We start from the raw sequence: 16080 nt of genomic DNA, 5'->3' as shown, positions 1-16080 counted from the left end.
GGTGACACTGAGAAAAGCATGTCGCGCGGCGGGACTGTAGCGGCCCGGGTTCCGCGGGCCGGGCGGGGGCGCGGCCCCACAGCCCCGCAGCCGCGCAGCCGCGCAGCCCCGCAGCCCCGCAGCCCCGCAGCCCCGCAGCCCCGCAGCCCCGCAGCCCCGCGCGCGCCGCCCGCCCCGGGCGCAGGCCCCGCCTCGGCGCCGCCTGAGCCCACCTCCTCCCGGCCGCCGCCATTGGCCGCGCGCGCCTCCGCCCTCGGCCTCGCACTTCCTGGCGGAGCCATGGCTGCGCACCGGGCCGGCCCCGGGGCTCCGGCGCCCGCGCCCCGCCGCCCCGCCCGCCCGGCCTCGCCGCCGGGGGTCTCCGCGCCCCGCCCGTAGCGCGCCCCCAGGGGGCCCCCCGCCAGCCCGCCTCGGGCCCGGCACCGGCCGGGCGCCGCCGCCGTCGGGGGGCGGGGGGCGGGCCTGCCCGGGGAGGACCCCAGCCCCGGCGAGCGCTGCCCCCGCCCGGCCCGCCCGCGGCGGCCCTTTGTGCCCGGGGAAGGGGTGCAGCGGCGCGGGGGAGGGGCGCCGCCGCCCCCGGAGGCAGGACAGGTGCGGCCTGCGCGGGTGGCCCGCGCGACCCAGGTGAGTGTCCCCGCGTCCCGCCGCGGGCGCCGGCCCGGGTCGCGTCCCGACTCCGCCTCCGCCGCCGCCGCCGCCGCCGCCGCCGCCTCGCAGCCGGCTCGAGCCCGCCCGGGCGGCCGTTGTGCCGGCAGTTCCGCCAGGGGGTGCCGGGTCCGAGCGAGCGACAGCAGCGTCCCCGGAGACCCTGCCGGCGACGGGTGAGTGCTGGCGGGCAGCCGTGACCATGTCCACGGCGTCGTGTCTCCCCGGGCGCTGAGGTCGAGCGGGTTCAGGGTGGAAACGCGGGGCAGCAGCTTGGAGAAGAGGCTCCCGGGGGGCCCTCCCGTCCGGACGTGGCCTCTGTCCCCGTGTTTACGAAAAGATCTTTTATGCATAACTGGGGATCGTCTCTGTCCGCGTAGGTGGCCTTGACCCCCCCGTCTGCTTCCAGAAAGCACGGAGGCAGGGGACACACACCACTTGTAGAAAGCGGCCCCACACCACTTGCCTGGAGACAAAAGGGGACCTACATAAGGGGAAACTCTCTCTAGAAATCTTGGCCTAGAAAAGAAAGCGTTGAGCACTCCGGGCGAACGGAACCGTGGGTTGCTGCCTGGAGCGGGGGAGAGGGGACCCGCAGCTTCCCGAGGTGTGACCTTGGGCGAGCCCCTCCTCCACCTGAGCCTAGGCGTCGGAAAGGATGGTGCCGCCCGCCTCAGAGGGAGAAGGTGAAACGAGGAGTCAGGGGTGTGCAGCAGGCACTGCATCAATGGTTTTCTTTTCCCTCTCTGAGCCTCCCCAGCTGCTGAGGTTGCTTCAGGAAGGATAGGGGTGTGTACAGCTGGCCATTGTCACAAAGTTGCTAATTTGTCCAGAGAAGTCTATAGTTGTCCCTTCCTTCCCCTAGGGAGCTGGACAGCATGGACTGTGCCCGAAGTTATTCCTCCCTTGGGAATACTGGAACCCCCCCCCATCCCCCATGTGTCCTAGATTATCTTGAAACAATGCTGACTTCTTGTTACGTTGTTTTTTATTTGCAAAGACTGTTTTGTTCAGTAGGTAACAGATTGACTCTTCTCAACTCAGCAGGGACGAAAATTCCTCCTTAAACCCTCACTCCCAGTATGCAACTTGTGCTGGCTCAGGCCTTCCTCTGCGCGTCCCCCAGGTCCCCCAAAGCCTGGCTCTGTGCTGTCAGTGAATTGCTTGGCATTTCACAGCTGAAGAAACCTTAACATTACCTGGTAAACCAGCCCGTTTTATAAACGACCATAATGTAGAGAGAGGGTTAACTTGTTTATCCTCAATGTTCCAGGCAGGACAAAGGCCCCAGCAGGTTTCCTGCCTGCAGACTTTTTCTTTTTTAACCAGGTGGAATAGCCTGGACGTTAAGTGCAGGGGAGCCGCTCCGAGCTGGAATCTCAACTGGAATCTCAACTCTTTCGGCTTCTTCCCGTGTGACGCTGTCTAGTTACTTCCCCTCACTGCTATGAGTTTCCTCCTCCATGAGCTGAGGATAATAATAGTGCTGGCCTCATGGGGTTGTTGTGGGGATTAAATGAGGAAAGCACTTAAACCAGTACCTGTTGCTCGAACATGCTTTATATGTAGCAGTCATCACGGCACCACGTCCTCAGCTTCATCATGATGTTTTAGAAGCGTGACACTCAAAGACTGGGTCACATTCAGCAGAGCATCACAATGAAGGGCGCAGGTTTGCTTCTTAGCCACTTACTGCCTTTGTGACCTTTAACTCAGTATCCTCATCTGTAAAATGGGATAAGTGACATCAGCCTGGCCAGCTAGTTATGGGGGTTAAACTAGACAGCACATGTAAATAAAGCCCTTATCTTGGTTCCAGGGTCATCGTCTGGGCTCTGAAATGATAACTCTTGTCATTATAACCTTAGTCTAGCTCAAAGGCCTATGTGAGATCAAGCTTCGAAAGGTAGGTATTTGTAGGAGGTGTTTTAGCTAAAAGACACGGTGTCCTCGGATTTTAGATGCCAAAGGAACACTTGTTAAATGTTCTCTCTGATTCTAACAACCTGATTTTTTTTCACCTTGCCGCAGGAGTTCTTTGTAGTACACCGCTTTCTCTCCTTCTGTCCTCTGTGTGACTGTCACCTTTGTTGTCATTGCCATCGTCCAGGAGAGCCTGCCGTTAATGAATGCACTAGCGTCATTACTATCGCTGTGTGCTCAGAAGTCCTGTTCTTGTTGTAGGACTGTGACCTCTTTTATGATGGAGGGAAGCCGGCAGACGCGAGTGTCTCGACCCTACAAGATCAGCGAATCTTCAAAGGTCTGTGAATGGTCGCTCACCACCTGTGCAAATTGCCCGGGAAGTGGGATGTTTTTCTGATGAGCTCGTTCTTAATGTACAGACTGGTGTTCTGGTCTTGGTGGCAGTGTTCATCTCCTGATAGCACGGGCCAGGAGAGGAGGAATCGTAAAATCAGAGCTCTGCGAGGGTGAGGGATGGTAGAGACACAACTCAGCTTATATATTCTGCACCACAACCCTGAGGTGGGTGGGACAGGATAAAAGCCATGGGATTGCCATTCCCCACTTGGGGGCTCAAAAACTCCAAGGACAAGTCCATTGAGAAGCCAACGCTGACCTTATAGTGGGGTCAGCATGCTGCGTACCTGGATGTGAAGGGCCCAGGGTCTTCCCCCATCGTGACTTTCTGGGGCCTGAGGAGTGAGTGAGGATGGCTTCCCAGGGCTGGGTTACCAACCTCTGTCACACTGGATGTATCAAAATCACCCTGGGAGAAGGTGAGGGTGTCTCATTAGATGCATATCTAGCCCCGCCTCAGACCTGCTCAATGAAACTCTGAGAGCTGGAAATCTATACCTTCATCAAACTCCTTGAGGGCCTGGGAGCAGCAGCCCTTGTCCTCACAGCTGCTATAAGTAAGGATTGGGGGACCGATTTTCAGGACAGTCCCCTCTTATACCTGCTTCCTTATACGTATCAATAACACCCCCTTTTCTTTAGAAGTGGCCCTTTTTGGAGATCACAGTTTATGGTTACCTTAGATCATCCTTTTCAGTGAGGCCGATATTTTCCCCAAGGCGGCAGAATTGGTTTTTGGGGTATGGAGAGAATTTTACTCTTTTTATGACTATAGCACAGCTATGCATATAGCACATGCATGGGCAAACAGAATACATGTGGTGGTAACATTTTCATGGGGGCTATTAGAAAAAATGTTGAGAAAGATTGAGAAAGACCACATTAGATAAAGGGAGTTGTGCATATACTACAGATTTGAGGAAAAAATGAGAGGAAGAGGTTCTACAGATGCGCATAAAACAAAAACGGGGTGTAGCTTTCAGGAGAGGTTGGTTCTCCTGAGAAGCGGTCTCCTATTTCCTTTTACATTCACTGAGAAGGCTCTGCCAAGCCCGGCTTTATCTACTGTGAAAACCCAGGAAGGTTTCGCTGCTGTCTCAAAGGGGCTTTGTTCCAGAGCTTGGCTGCGGAGACAGTGTCGCTTTCTAAGTTCGATAGCGCTGTAAGTCTTTGTCCCTCGAAGCCAGACTCTGAGTTGGTTTCTTTCTGAATCGAAGCTTTTAGGAGGAGGGTCCTCTATCCCTTGGTTGGTTATATATATGTTCCTAACTATAAGTGTACCTTGATTTCTCTAGACGTTAACAGACCCACGTGGCCTGTACCCAGATTTAAAAAAAAAAAAAAAGAAATTATCAAACCCCTCCAAGTCCCTACATTGCCACTCTCCTGACTTCCGACACTGCAGGTTTGCTTGCCCTTGAACTTGACGTAAATGAACCAGAGGGTAGGTGCTCTTGTTGTGCCTGGCTCCTTTCACCGAGCATCGTGCATCTGAGATTCACCCAGGTGGCTGTGTGTAGTGGTAGATTGTCACTCCTCAGTGCGGTGGAGTGTCCTGTTGTGTGACTCCCACTGTTCACTGATCTATTCTAACTTGCGACATAGGAAACAAATGAGTAAACAGGGTCGATGCCATCAGAATGTTGGGGGAGTCGGGGCTTCAAAATGAATACGGAATGCTGCGCCTCTGTTATGGACATCTCTTTAAAACTGGGGAATCACGCTTGTCTGTTTTTTTTGCAAGTTCTCATCTCTGCAGCTACACTAAAATAACCAGGTACAGAATTAAATGCGCCTACTTAGCATGGAGACCCAGTTTTAGAAGCAGCACTGCCCTTTTCCCTGCCCCTGCTCCTGCTCCCTGCACCAGATGGTTCCCCTTGGCAGCTGTCATCCGGGGCTTTCCCCGATCCCCGCCCCTTGGGGCTGCTTCCCTTTCTACTTAGCAGCCTGGGGTCATGTGCGGAGTCCCTGCACCCCCACCAGCTTAGGGACAACCAGGGGCTCAGGGTGGGCAAACAGCCCACCTGATGCCCTTCACTTGCTTCTCTCGGGACGCGGAGCCTTTACTGTTATGAGAGCACCTGCTGCTGCAGGGCCTTTTCATTTCCTTTCTTCAGTCCACACCTGAGAGGAGCCCCAAGCCAGTGTGTGTCGGTGCCCAGACCATTCCCGCTTAATGAGAAGCCAAAACCAGGCCAGCCCGGCTCCCTCTGCTACCAACCAGAATAGACGTAGCTATCCATGTATGGGACCTAGGAGGGACCACCCGGTAATAAAAGAGCAGTCGAGTCTAGCTCTCTAAACTCCAATGGGAAGGAAACTTGGGGCAGTACCTATCTGGGGTCCTCATCGGAATGCAAGGTCCTTGTCCGCACCTGTAATGTAGATGGAGCCGTTGATGCTGGAATTAGCCGGACGAGGCAGAACCACAGGGAAATTAAGGACCTCAATTACAAATGTGTTGCAGGCAGTAAGGAGCAGATTTGGAGGGGAAAGAGAAATGAAACCCACTGCTGTAGGACCCATGTTGACAAGTAACCTGTAAGAATTCGGGGACCTGTAAGCCAGTCACACAGCTGCTCACACCTACTAAGCCCTCAGTCCGCCTTCCTCTCTACCCCATTTCCCTTTTTCGGGCTTAGTGCCCAGCCAGCCCTTTTCCTCCATCGTCCTCAAATCGACCAGCTCCCTAGTTGTTATTTCTGAACGGCCTGTTTTCCCCTAGATTGAATTTTCTTGTTGTTTTTATAGTGAGGAAATAAAGGAGTGTGCATGCAGTATCCTGAAAGCCCGAAGCATAATTAGCCCTCCAAGGATTTAGAAACTATTGTCTAGGTCTGACATATCTTATCTTCAAAAGCACATGGCAGACATATAGCGCTCAATAAATGCCTGCCAGCCTGAGTTTATGGAATTGATTCATATCAATTGATTTGTTAAATCTAGTCTAGCATGGTGATTACAGGCCTGGCCTCTGGAATCAGACCTGTGTTCAAGTCTAAGCCCTGCCGCAGTCACTGTGGGGCTTGGGGCAAGTTTCTTAGTCATTCTGACCTCAGTTTTTCTCATCTGGAAAATGGGGATTATAATAGTAGACATTCCTTGGGAGCGTTTTCATGTTGCTCAAATGAGAGCATATGTCAAATGCACAGCAGTGCAGGGTACACATATGCCCCCAGGAAAAGAGCATTTCTGCATTTTACCCTAGCAGTGGCTGGTGAAGCCATGCTTCTGGAATTAGGGTCTCCAGAGCACCTTAGTTTGGATCACTAGAAATGGGGGTCTCTGTAGCATAACCCACGTGCCTTTCTAAGACACAGAAAGCAGCCTTCCTCGGCACTGAGTCTCCGTGGGGCCTGACAGTCACAACAGCCCTCCTTGGGCAGGCTCTTTGCCATGACCGTCTCGGTACCCCCCCACCCCACTGCCACCCCGCCCCGCCCCCGCATGGTGAGTACCCACATCCTCACAGTGAGATGAGGAAATGGAGGCTCAGAGCCTCCTCGTGGCTCAGCCAGGATCACGCAGCTGGGAAGTGGCAGAGCTGGGTGCGAACCTTGATTCTGTCTGACTTTAGAGGCTGTATCTGGATCCACTTCTCCATCCTGACAGGACGGCATTTTTCAAACCCATTTACTCATGACCCACGGGAAGGGTGGGAGGGAGGGAGGGAAGAAAAAAAAAAACTTTTAGGAATTTTATTTATAAAGAAAAAGAGGAAGGAAGGAAGGATATGTCCAATACACGCACACACACACACACACACACACACCCTTATTTCCAACAATGCACCCTATTTTGTTTCCCAGTCTCCTTCATTCCACTGTATTTAAAATCCTGGCTGTGTCCCACTCGATTGACCCCCGTGGCTGTGGAGGGACAGGTTGGCGCGTCTCCCCCCGCCCCGGGCCGGGGTGCGAGCGGGGCCCTGACACGTGCTCTCCCGCAGGTGTACCGCTGGGCCGAGCACTCGACTACAGTGCTGCAGCGGCTGAACGAGCAGCGCCTGCGCGGCCTCTTCTGTGACATCGTCCTGGTGGCGGACGAGCAGCGTGTGCCAGCCCACCGCAACCTGCTGGCCGTGTGCAGCGACTACTTCAACTCCATGTTCACCCTGGGCATGCGCGAGGCCTTCCAGAAGGAGGTGGAGCTGATCGGCGCCTCCTACATCGGCCTCAAGGCCGTGGTGGACTTCCTGTACGGCGGGGAGCTGGCGCTGGACGGCGGCAACATCGACTACATCCTGGAGACGGCCCACCTGCTGCAGATCTGGACTGTGGTGGATTTCTGCTGCGAGTACCTGGAGCAGGAGGTGAGCGAGGACAACTACTTGTACCTGCAGGAGCTGGCCTCCATCTACAGCCTCAAGCGGCTGGACGCCTTCATCGACGGCTTCATCCTGAGCCGCTTCGGCACCCTGTCCTTCACGCCCGACTTCCTGCAGAACATCTCCATGCAGAAGCTGTGCGTGTACCTGGGCAGCAGCGAGGTGCAGCGGGAGTGTGAGCATGACCTGCTGCAGGCCGCCCTGCAGTGGCTGACGCAGCAGCCGGAGCGCGAGGCCCACGCCTACCAGGTGCTGGAGCACATCCACTTCCCGCTCATCCCCAAGAACGACCTGCTGCACCGCGTCAAGCCGGCCGTGTGCTCGCTGCTGCCCAGGGAGGCCAACTGCGAGGGCTTCATCGAGGAGGCCGTGCGCTACCACAACAGCCTGGCGGCCCAGCCGGTCATGCAGACCAAGCGCACGGCGCTCCGCACCAACGAGGAGCGCCTGCTGTTCGTGGGCGGCGAGGTCTCCGAGCGGTGTCTGGAGCTCAGCGACGACACCTGCTACCTGGACGCCAAGAGCGAGCAGTGGGTCAAGGAGACGCCCCTGCCGGCCCGACGGAGCCACCACTGTGTTGCTGTGCTGGGGGGGTTCATCTTCATCGCGGGCGGCAGCTTTTCGAGGGACAATGGAGGGGACGCGGCGTCCAATCTTCTTTATAGGTATGACCCCCGCTGTAAACAGTGGATCAAGGTGAGATTAAAGCCAGAATCTTTCTTTACTCTTGAGGACTTTTGATCTCTCTAACCTAACCTTGACTGCCCCCTCCCTTCTCTCTGGCCTTGACCGGTTCCTGCCTCTGAACAAGGTGTAAGGATAAAGTGACGAGCCACCGAGTTCCCACCCTCCCCTCTGCCTGCACCCCGGCTGTGGGGAGCGAGGGCTGACCTTCAGGGTCAGCCTAGAACTTTCGGCACCGATAGAAACCTTCTGCGTCTGCGCCGTCTCATGCAGTGGCCACCAGCTCTTGAAATGTAGCCAGTGGGACCGAAGGACTGAATTTTCCATTTGCTTTCACTCTAATTCACATTTGCATGTAAACGGCCACACGAGGCTGGTGGCTACCACATTGGATATCGCTGGTCTAGAGATTTGACCCATAGTTCAAACATTCTTCCCCGTGGCTCAGAGTCTCAGCCAGGCTCCTCTTTTGGAAAGGTCTGGAGCTGGTTTAAGGGGGCCATGAAGGCTCACATCTTTGGCAGGTATGGTGGCTGATTCTGGGAAGAGCATGGGTCTTGGCGTCAGACCTGAGTTCACATCCCATTGTAGCTGGGAATTTCGGACTGGTTCCTTGCCCTCTCCAAATTTCAGTTTCTCCCTCTGGAAATGGTATGTGTGGGGGGGCACATTGACCTGCCAGGGTCAGGGGTTGTGTGTGGCTCCTGTTGGTTGACAGGTGCCTGGCAGAGGCGAAGAGGTATTCCTTTTCTCCCACGAACACCTCTCCAGACCACATCCATGAAAGCCAGTCTCAGTCTTTATACTCATACCTCAGTGATTTTACTTAACTTGGTGTTTTTCTGAGCTGAAAACTCAGAATGGACTCTGACGATCTTTTGATTTTTTTCCCCTCAAAAATCTGAAACCACCTACCAAGGTGTAAGTGATACCACTAGAAAGAGGCTCCCTGCTTTGGAGCCCGTCCTCAAAAACTTAGTGTCGGTGGCAGCCTGAATGTATGGCCTCCTGCAGGACTGTGTTGATCTATGTGTTCTGCTTGGATTATTTAAAGAAAAAAAAAAAGTTGGGTCTTCTGCTTTTTAATTTCCTGTCGAGCGCCACTTTCTGCCTGTTAACACCATGGCAATCAACATTAATTAAAAAACGATCCGATGGGGTTGACAAGAGGAAAGATGAGTTTTTATTTTAAGAAGTCACTAAATCAGCAATTATGAACTGTGTATCCTGCAGCATTCAAGTACACAAGGCTGGCCACGTGGCCAAACAAGTTTGGGGAGCTGTGTTCTCCAGTCCCCTCTTGGGGACTCGCAATGTCGCAGGGGTCCTTGGGGACTCCAAGAAGTCCCTCCTAAAGAACCCTTCTTTCTTCCAAGTTTGATTCCCTTCCCCCAAACTCACTTGGCCACTGCCTCACCTTCCTGGGCTGAGTGTTCTATAGGAACACCTTTGGGAAGCGATGCTAGATATTGACATTATCCAGGATTTTGGGAAGGGAAGGTACAGGTGTCTTGCCTCCGCAGGTGGCCTCCATGAACCAGCGCCGTGTGGATTTCTACCTTGCCTCCATTGAAGACATGCTGGTGGCCGTCGGTGGCCGGAATGAAAATGGAGCTCTCTCTTCAGTAGAGACTTACAGTCCCAAGACCGACTCCTGGTCCTACGTGGCCGGCTTGCCAAGGTGATTGGAGGTTTTGTGGCGGCCTTTTGGGTTACAGTTCAGTCCACCTCACCTTCTGGATTTTTTGGCTTCTAATTCCAGGAAAAAAATCTCCTGGCTTGTTAATAACGGGAGGTAGACCAAGAGGGGTGGAGGGCATGGTGGCGGTGAGTCAGGGCTCCTGTTCTAGGCCGACCACGTGCATGTCAGCTCTGCCGTTAAGACAAGCACCCCTCCGTTTCTGAGTCTGTTCCCTTCCTGAGCTTCAGTGGATAGGTATCCACCGTTACAGAGCCATACGGAATTGTTTCCCTGCCCGAAGGTTCCTTGTGCCCCATGCCTCATCCCTCCCCACTTCCTCCGCACCGCCGGCAGCCACCGGCATGTTGCAGTCTCTGTAGCCTTGACTTTTCCAGACCGTCTTACGGTTGGAATTGTACTCTGTCTCATCCCCTGTTGCTGTATGATTTGATCAGGTACATATGTGTGCCTCAATAGCATGTTGTTGCTGTCTTCTGATTATGCCCATTTCTCAGGTGGGGAGACGGAGAGGGGGCAGAGTTGGGAATTCTTGCCCGGGCAGTCTGACTACAAAGCTGTCTGTTTGTCCGCCCTGCTTTGCCACCCCCTGTGACAGCTGCCATCTATAAAGTGTTCGCCAGGTGCCTGCTCGCTCCCTGCATTATCCCCTCAAATTCTCACGAGCCCCTGCGAGGACAGGTTGTGCCCATTTTTTCAGAGGAAAAGACTGAGGCCTCAGCTCCTGGGGGCCCAGCCCAGGACGGCACTGAGCTCCCTCTGTCTCTCTGTCCACCCCTGCCCAGGTTCACATATGGCCACGCAGGCACCATCTACAAAGACTTCGTGTACATCTCGGGGGGCCACGACTACCAGATCGGCCCCTACCGCAAGAACCTGCTGTGCTACGACCACCGGACGGATGTGTGGGAGGAGCGCCGGCCCATGACCACAGCGCGGGGCTGGCACAGCATGTGCAGCCTGGAGGACCGCATCTACTCCATCGGGGGCAGCGACGACAGCGTGGAGTCCATGGAGCGCTTCGACGTGCTGGGCGTCGAGGCCTACAGCCCGCAGTGCAACCAGTGGACCCGGGTGGCCCCGCTGCTGCACGCCAACAGCGAGTCGGGCGTGGCCGTGTGGGAGGGCCGCATCTACATCCTGGGCGGCTACAGCTGGGAGAGCACGGCCTTCTCCAAGACGGTGCAGGTGTACGACCGCGAGAAGGACAAGTGGAGCAAGGGCACTGACCTGCCCAAGGCCATCGCCGGCGTGTCCGCCTGCGTCTGTGCCCTGAAGCCGCGGCTGGAGGACAAGAAGAAGAAGGGCAAGGCCAAGAGGCACCAGGACCGGGGCCAGTGACCCGGCCCGTGCCCCCTGGGGCCTCGTCCCCGCCGCCACCTCCCAGAGTGTCTGCAGACCAGCAAGCGACTTCATTAGAGCCCTGGAACCATTGTGTACCACTTAGCAGCTTTTTTTTTTTTTTTTTTACTTTTATGATTCTTAGTATTTCTATAATATCACCGTAACCGATTAAATATTCTACATAACTTTATATATTATCTTGCTTGAGTAATTAAACCTGGGCCTGGACAGGAACTATCCCCTTATATCTGTGCAGGGCTTCTCCCCACATTACAAACCTTTGGGGACGCTCCCAGCCATCCCCCTGAGAGTAGCCGGGGCAGGGGTTACGTAGAAATTTTGGTAGTGAAACGAGAGGCTTCGGTGGGACATTTCAGATCCTCTAGTCCGTGCCTCCCCAAACCTGGCTGAGCTTTTAAAAATACAGATCCCTGGGCTCCACCTCAGAATGATTGAATCTGAAACTACCAGGAGTAGTGAGGGGAGTGGCTGGAAACTATTTTAACCAGCCCCTGGAATGACAGCATCAGCCACGTTTGGGAATCACTGGCTAAAGTGAAGTGCGTTCGTTTCCATAAGCGGGGACACAGGGACCTCGAGAGGGCGAGAGTGACCAAGGCTCGCCAGCTCACAGGCCCGCAGGTGAGACCTGGGGCTTCTCACCAGGGAGGTGTCCCCCTTGGGATTTTCTTATCAAGTGACTGTTGTTTTTGAATACTCAGCTTTCCTGGTTGGTAATCTTCCTGAATTCTAAAAGGGTTTAGGTAATCAGGGAAGAAGGGCGAAAAAAGACCTGAAGCTCTTTATAACATCATTTCTGTGATTTGCTCTCTTTTTTTTTCTTTTAACTTTTCCTTTTTCCTGGCACCTACTGTTTCTGATGTACTGAGCCCCCAAGTCTACATTTATTTCTCAGGAAAGGAAGAGGTAGCACCCTAGAATTTGCCATTGTTCTCTGACTCCAGCTCCTTAGAAGCATTGGAAGCTTGTACACAAGAAGAAGTTAATCTCTAAGAAGGTGATTGAGTGTCTCGCCAGCTCCCCAACTCGAGGGAAAGCCATCTGCTGCTAAGTAGTTTTGTGTTGCTGGGCAAATTCTTTAACAAGTCTTGAGCTGTTTCCTCACTTGTTAAGTGACAGGGTTAGATGAAATAATGGCCAGGCTCCTCCCAGGGGTTAAGCTCTTTCAGTCTATATAAGCTACTAAAATAGCACCTCCTTTTGAGACATGTGACTGCCCTGCACCCATTTCTGCAGTTAGGGGAACATCAGGAGTATGCGTGGCCTTTGAGAAGAGTTTGAGGCTACCACCCAGGACGCTGTGTAACGCAAAGCATGACGGGAGGAAAGGAACTTAATCATGAGCCAGAGGAGTATTCATGATCTATACCTTGGCAGAGATCTGATTGCAGAGATGAGAAAACTTCAAGGTGTATTGTTAACATTGATGCTAGAATAAGAATCTCAGTTTATTTTATTTTTGTCTCTTTGCTGCACTTCCTTTGCTTCAAGGTTTTCCAGGATTTTGATAGCAACCAGGAGAACTGAGAGTGACTGGGCGTTTAAAGCTTCATTACCCAAATCATTGCCCTCTGTTGCTAGTTGGGCAAGCAGTCTGCATAGTTAGCTAGTTCCTTGTGTATAGGAGTCCCTAGAGGCTTACAGACTGTTGAGAAGTTCTGCAAGGCATACAAACAAACCAAAAAACGACACTCTTCTTGTGGCTTGACAAACTCTTCTGTGTATTAAAGGCTCTGAGAAGTCCTGCATGAACTATTAACCTTCCACCAACCAGCATTTCCAGTCTTCGCTGAGCCTGAAACCCTTTTTTGTCTCATACCAGTCTCATCCCCTCCATGAAACATGTTTTGCAGAACTTCTCCCAACTTTGGGGTAGCTTAGCCCTTTCCTTTTCCAGGAAAGGGTTCATTACTTGAAGATCCTTTATAAGGCACAGAATCTATGATCTGTTCTCCCCTACTCAGCCCAAGTCATAAACAAAGGTGGTCAACCAGGATCCAGGGGCAGATGGGGAAGAGCTCATAGAAAGACTATTCGTGCTTTGGGGAGACTGATGACTTCGACCTTGGAGAGAGGACAGCCATCAGTTTTTAGCCTAAGCCAGCTGTTTAATTTTTTTGACTGCCAGGTCGTGTCCCAGGGTGCGGGCCTCCGGCCTCTGTTCTGACTTGTGCCTTGGTTACTTACAATGTCCCTCCTGCACCTGACACTTTGTGATGTCTCTCCTTCCACTAAAGTCAGTTTGTCATCTACAAGGCTTAGAAGCTAATATTGAGGATGAGGGGACATTTCTTTAAAGGTTGACTTGATAAGTTTCCTCTTGTGAACCAACTTCAAATAATTGGTGGTGGCCCCACTTATCCAAGCTCATTGGGGTCCGTGGAAAAGAGCGTCATGACCCACGAGCCTGGTCACGGGAGAGCAAAGTGGCGGGGCCCGTGGCTGACTTCTGTTGTCCATGTTTAAAGATGGACATCACCGCTGTGCATTCCAACTAAGAATGGGAGGAAATGGTTTGAACTCAGTTTGGCAGGTGGCCATTTGAACTGCAAAATCTCAAAGGTGTCGTTTCAAACCAAAGTGACAAAGGCCCAGATTCTTGCAGGCTGCCATCCTGAGACAAAACCAGCAGCATTTGCCGTTAATGTCATCAAACTGTCAAGGCTTCAAGCTGAACTGTGAGACTATCTAGATCATTTGTTTGGATCTTTTAAAATAAGCATGGTGGGTTCTTATTCAGGTTTTGGTTTGTTTGTTTTTTCCTCACTTTTAAAGAACTAGAGTTTTAACTCCATGTTAGTTGTAGGCTTTGAGTTTGATCACCCAAGTTGGAACCCTGTTTGCTTAAGACATAAATAGAATAATGGAAGGGGTTAGAAGAGCTGGAGAAATCCTTGTTCCTTATGGGGGTCGTTCTGCTGTTGAAGGTGTGCAGAGAGCGTCTCCATCAGTATTCTTAACAGTCTGCCCTTTTAGATAGACTACCACGTAGGACCTAGAGATCGTGATCTGAGCAGCAAACCTCATGCGTGTATTATATTCTGAACGTTCCTCCCCTTGCCCCTGACTGATAAGGCGACCTGACCTCATGGTGACTTAATAGAAACCCCAGAAGCCAACCCTAAGGGGTGTTGTTTTGGGTGGAAACCCAAATGCCAAAAGTGGGTGGAGTCCCTCCCCTGAGGTCCAGGTTCTCACTCTGTGAGTTCAGGTGGGTTGACCTGTGGTTCAAAAGTACCTGGCTCCAAGTCCGGGAGTGAGCGACTTTTTGGTGATTTGAGCTTTGTGGGATGGGAGAGGACCACCCTCCCACCCCCTGATAGAGTTTTCAGCCTCTCTCTACCCTGGTCGTCCATGGCAGGTGGCTTGGCCAGCTCCAGCCTGAGCAGCCCCTCCCAGGCCTTTTAGCTCTTGGAATTTTGGGCTAGAATCTCAGACCGCTGGTCCCTAACCTGGAGAGGCAGTTCCAGCCGTGGCCTGGCCATCCGCGCTGTCTGCAGATTCTGAGTGTCTACAGAGGGGCGGGGGCGGTGTCCTGGCCTCCAGGACAAACCTCTGGAGGACAGGGCAGCTCCACGGGTAGCTGGAGATCCTGCCAAGTGCATCTGCCAAGCCTGGCAGTTTTTAAAGTTTTTTGAAATGTTTTGATACTTTTTGATACCATTTGCTAATAACTGTTTTGTAGGTTGCCTGCCAGAGTTTTCCACCTCATCCCCTATCCCCACCCCCTTGAGCTTGCACTAGATAGCAAATGTCCTGTGGTCAGTGCCAGGATATGGCCCGCCTCATGTGGCTTTGTCTTGGATCTTGCTCTCCTCGTGGCTGTGATCTGATACAACTCTTGAATTTTGTAAGGTCACACATGACCAATGAGTATGACCATGACCATCTAGGCCCCCAACTGAGCAAGAGGGCACTGATTTGTCAAGAGGACACTCTCACTCCCTTAAGATGTCCCGTACTCCTTCCAAAGCTCCTACCTCAGCAATGTGCACAGAGTTGAAAAGATACCTGAGGACAGATCAATAGATCACCTTTCTCATACGGGTTATTTCTCAACCCAGGGCATGGCTGGGGTCCTGATCCACTCTTATCCACCCATTCGTTTAAAGAAATTTTAACATGAAATCCACGAAATCTGTAACAGTGAGCTGTCCTGCACTTTAGAGAATTATTGCCCTCAGCATTGGAGGTTGTTAATTTCTTTGTGGGTTTTTGTTTTAAAACAGATAGAATTTGTGGCTTCTGAGGATGTTTTGGGGATCTCAAGAAATTGTTTTTGGTTGCCTTAGTTAAAAGAGTTGAATGAATGTACAAATTTGGTGTGGGGTAGGGGGAGGGCAATGGGGATAAACCCTTGCAGGTCAGTTTTCTTTGAGAAGAACTCCACCCTTTCAAAGTTACTTGAAGCCATCTTTACAGGTTTCCTTGAAATTGAAGGACAAATAAAGTCCTTTGGAATCAATTGATGTTAATCATTACCACCAGCCTTCTGTCAAAATTAGTAAGATATTTGACAATTAAGTAATTCATTGGGTATGTTCTGGCTACTAATGTTATCAAAATCTGTAATCGTGTGTTCTTTAATTTCTGCTTTTGTATTTGTAACTTTATGACACTTGAAGCTTTTCTGTGTCTTATTTCTTTTTAATTAATTTCCTGCATGTTGATTTTTTCCCCCTTTAAATCCATGCAGAGTATTCAATTTTCAAAACACATTAAAATGATTTGCCTGCTAGGGTATGGCTTATTTTATAATTGCATTCCTAGTCTTGTGTGGTTATTATAATGTTCTTCAGCCCTATTTTCTCTGCCCAAATAAAAAAGAACCCCTTGCATGTTGAGCCCAAATATAATTTGGAAATTACCAGGCTGCCTTTTAGTGTTGTGGGATGCTGGGACATTTCGATTCGGTTTTCATTGTGCTTCCAATTACTGTATTTTGCCAGGAATTTCATTCAGATCCTTGATTGCAGCACTAAGTTCTGTGACCTGAAATGAAACTATTTGCTTAAATGTGTGTCTGTTGGGGTAA

General features: G+C 52.1%; 1 protein-coding gene across 2 annotated transcripts; it reads left to right on the top strand.

Moving 5' to 3' along the window:
• The first annotated feature begins 565 nt into the window (after positions 1-565).
• Positions 566-15808, top strand: KLHL36 (kelch like family member 36). 2 transcript variants are annotated; one of them, XM_087827167.1, is made up of 5 exons: positions 566-624; positions 2830-2908; positions 6920-7993; positions 9505-9662; positions 10466-15808. In XM_087827167.1, the coding sequence occupies exons 2-5, from the start codon at positions 2846-2848 to the stop codon at positions 11019-11021; spliced, it is 1851 nt and encodes a 616-aa protein (XP_087683293.1). In that variant the 5' UTR covers positions 566-624; positions 2830-2845; the 3' UTR covers positions 11022-15808. The 2 variants fall into 2 exon arrangements, with proteins under 2 accessions (XP_087683293.1, XP_087683294.1); XM_087827168.1 differs by lacking the exon at positions 566-624 and adding an exon at positions 684-821.
• Positions 15809-16080: the final 272 nt, after the last annotated feature.

This window comes from Miniopterus natalensis, chromosome 18, assembly GCF_054644295.1.
Source record: "Miniopterus natalensis isolate mMinNat1 chromosome 18, mMinNat1.hap1, whole genome shotgun sequence".
NCBI lineage: Eukaryota > Metazoa > Chordata > Mammalia > Chiroptera > Miniopteridae > Miniopterus > Miniopterus natalensis.
This window is presented reverse-complemented; position numbering and strand designations above follow the sequence as displayed.

Excerpts from the sequence above, each read along its gene's own strand:
- KLHL36 (XM_087827167.1), top strand. The coding sequence starts at position 2,846 with ATGATGGAGGGAAGCCGGCAGACGCGAGTGTCTCGACCCTACAAGATC. Across the intron at positions 2,909-6,919 it reads AGATCAGCGAATCTTCAAAG|GTGTACCGCTGGGCCGAGCA; the intron begins GTCTGTGAATGG and ends GCTCTCCCGCAG. Across the intron at positions 7,994-9,504 it reads GCTGTAAACAGTGGATCAAG|GTGGCCTCCATGAACCAGCG; the intron begins GTGAGATTAAAG and ends TTGCCTCCGCAG.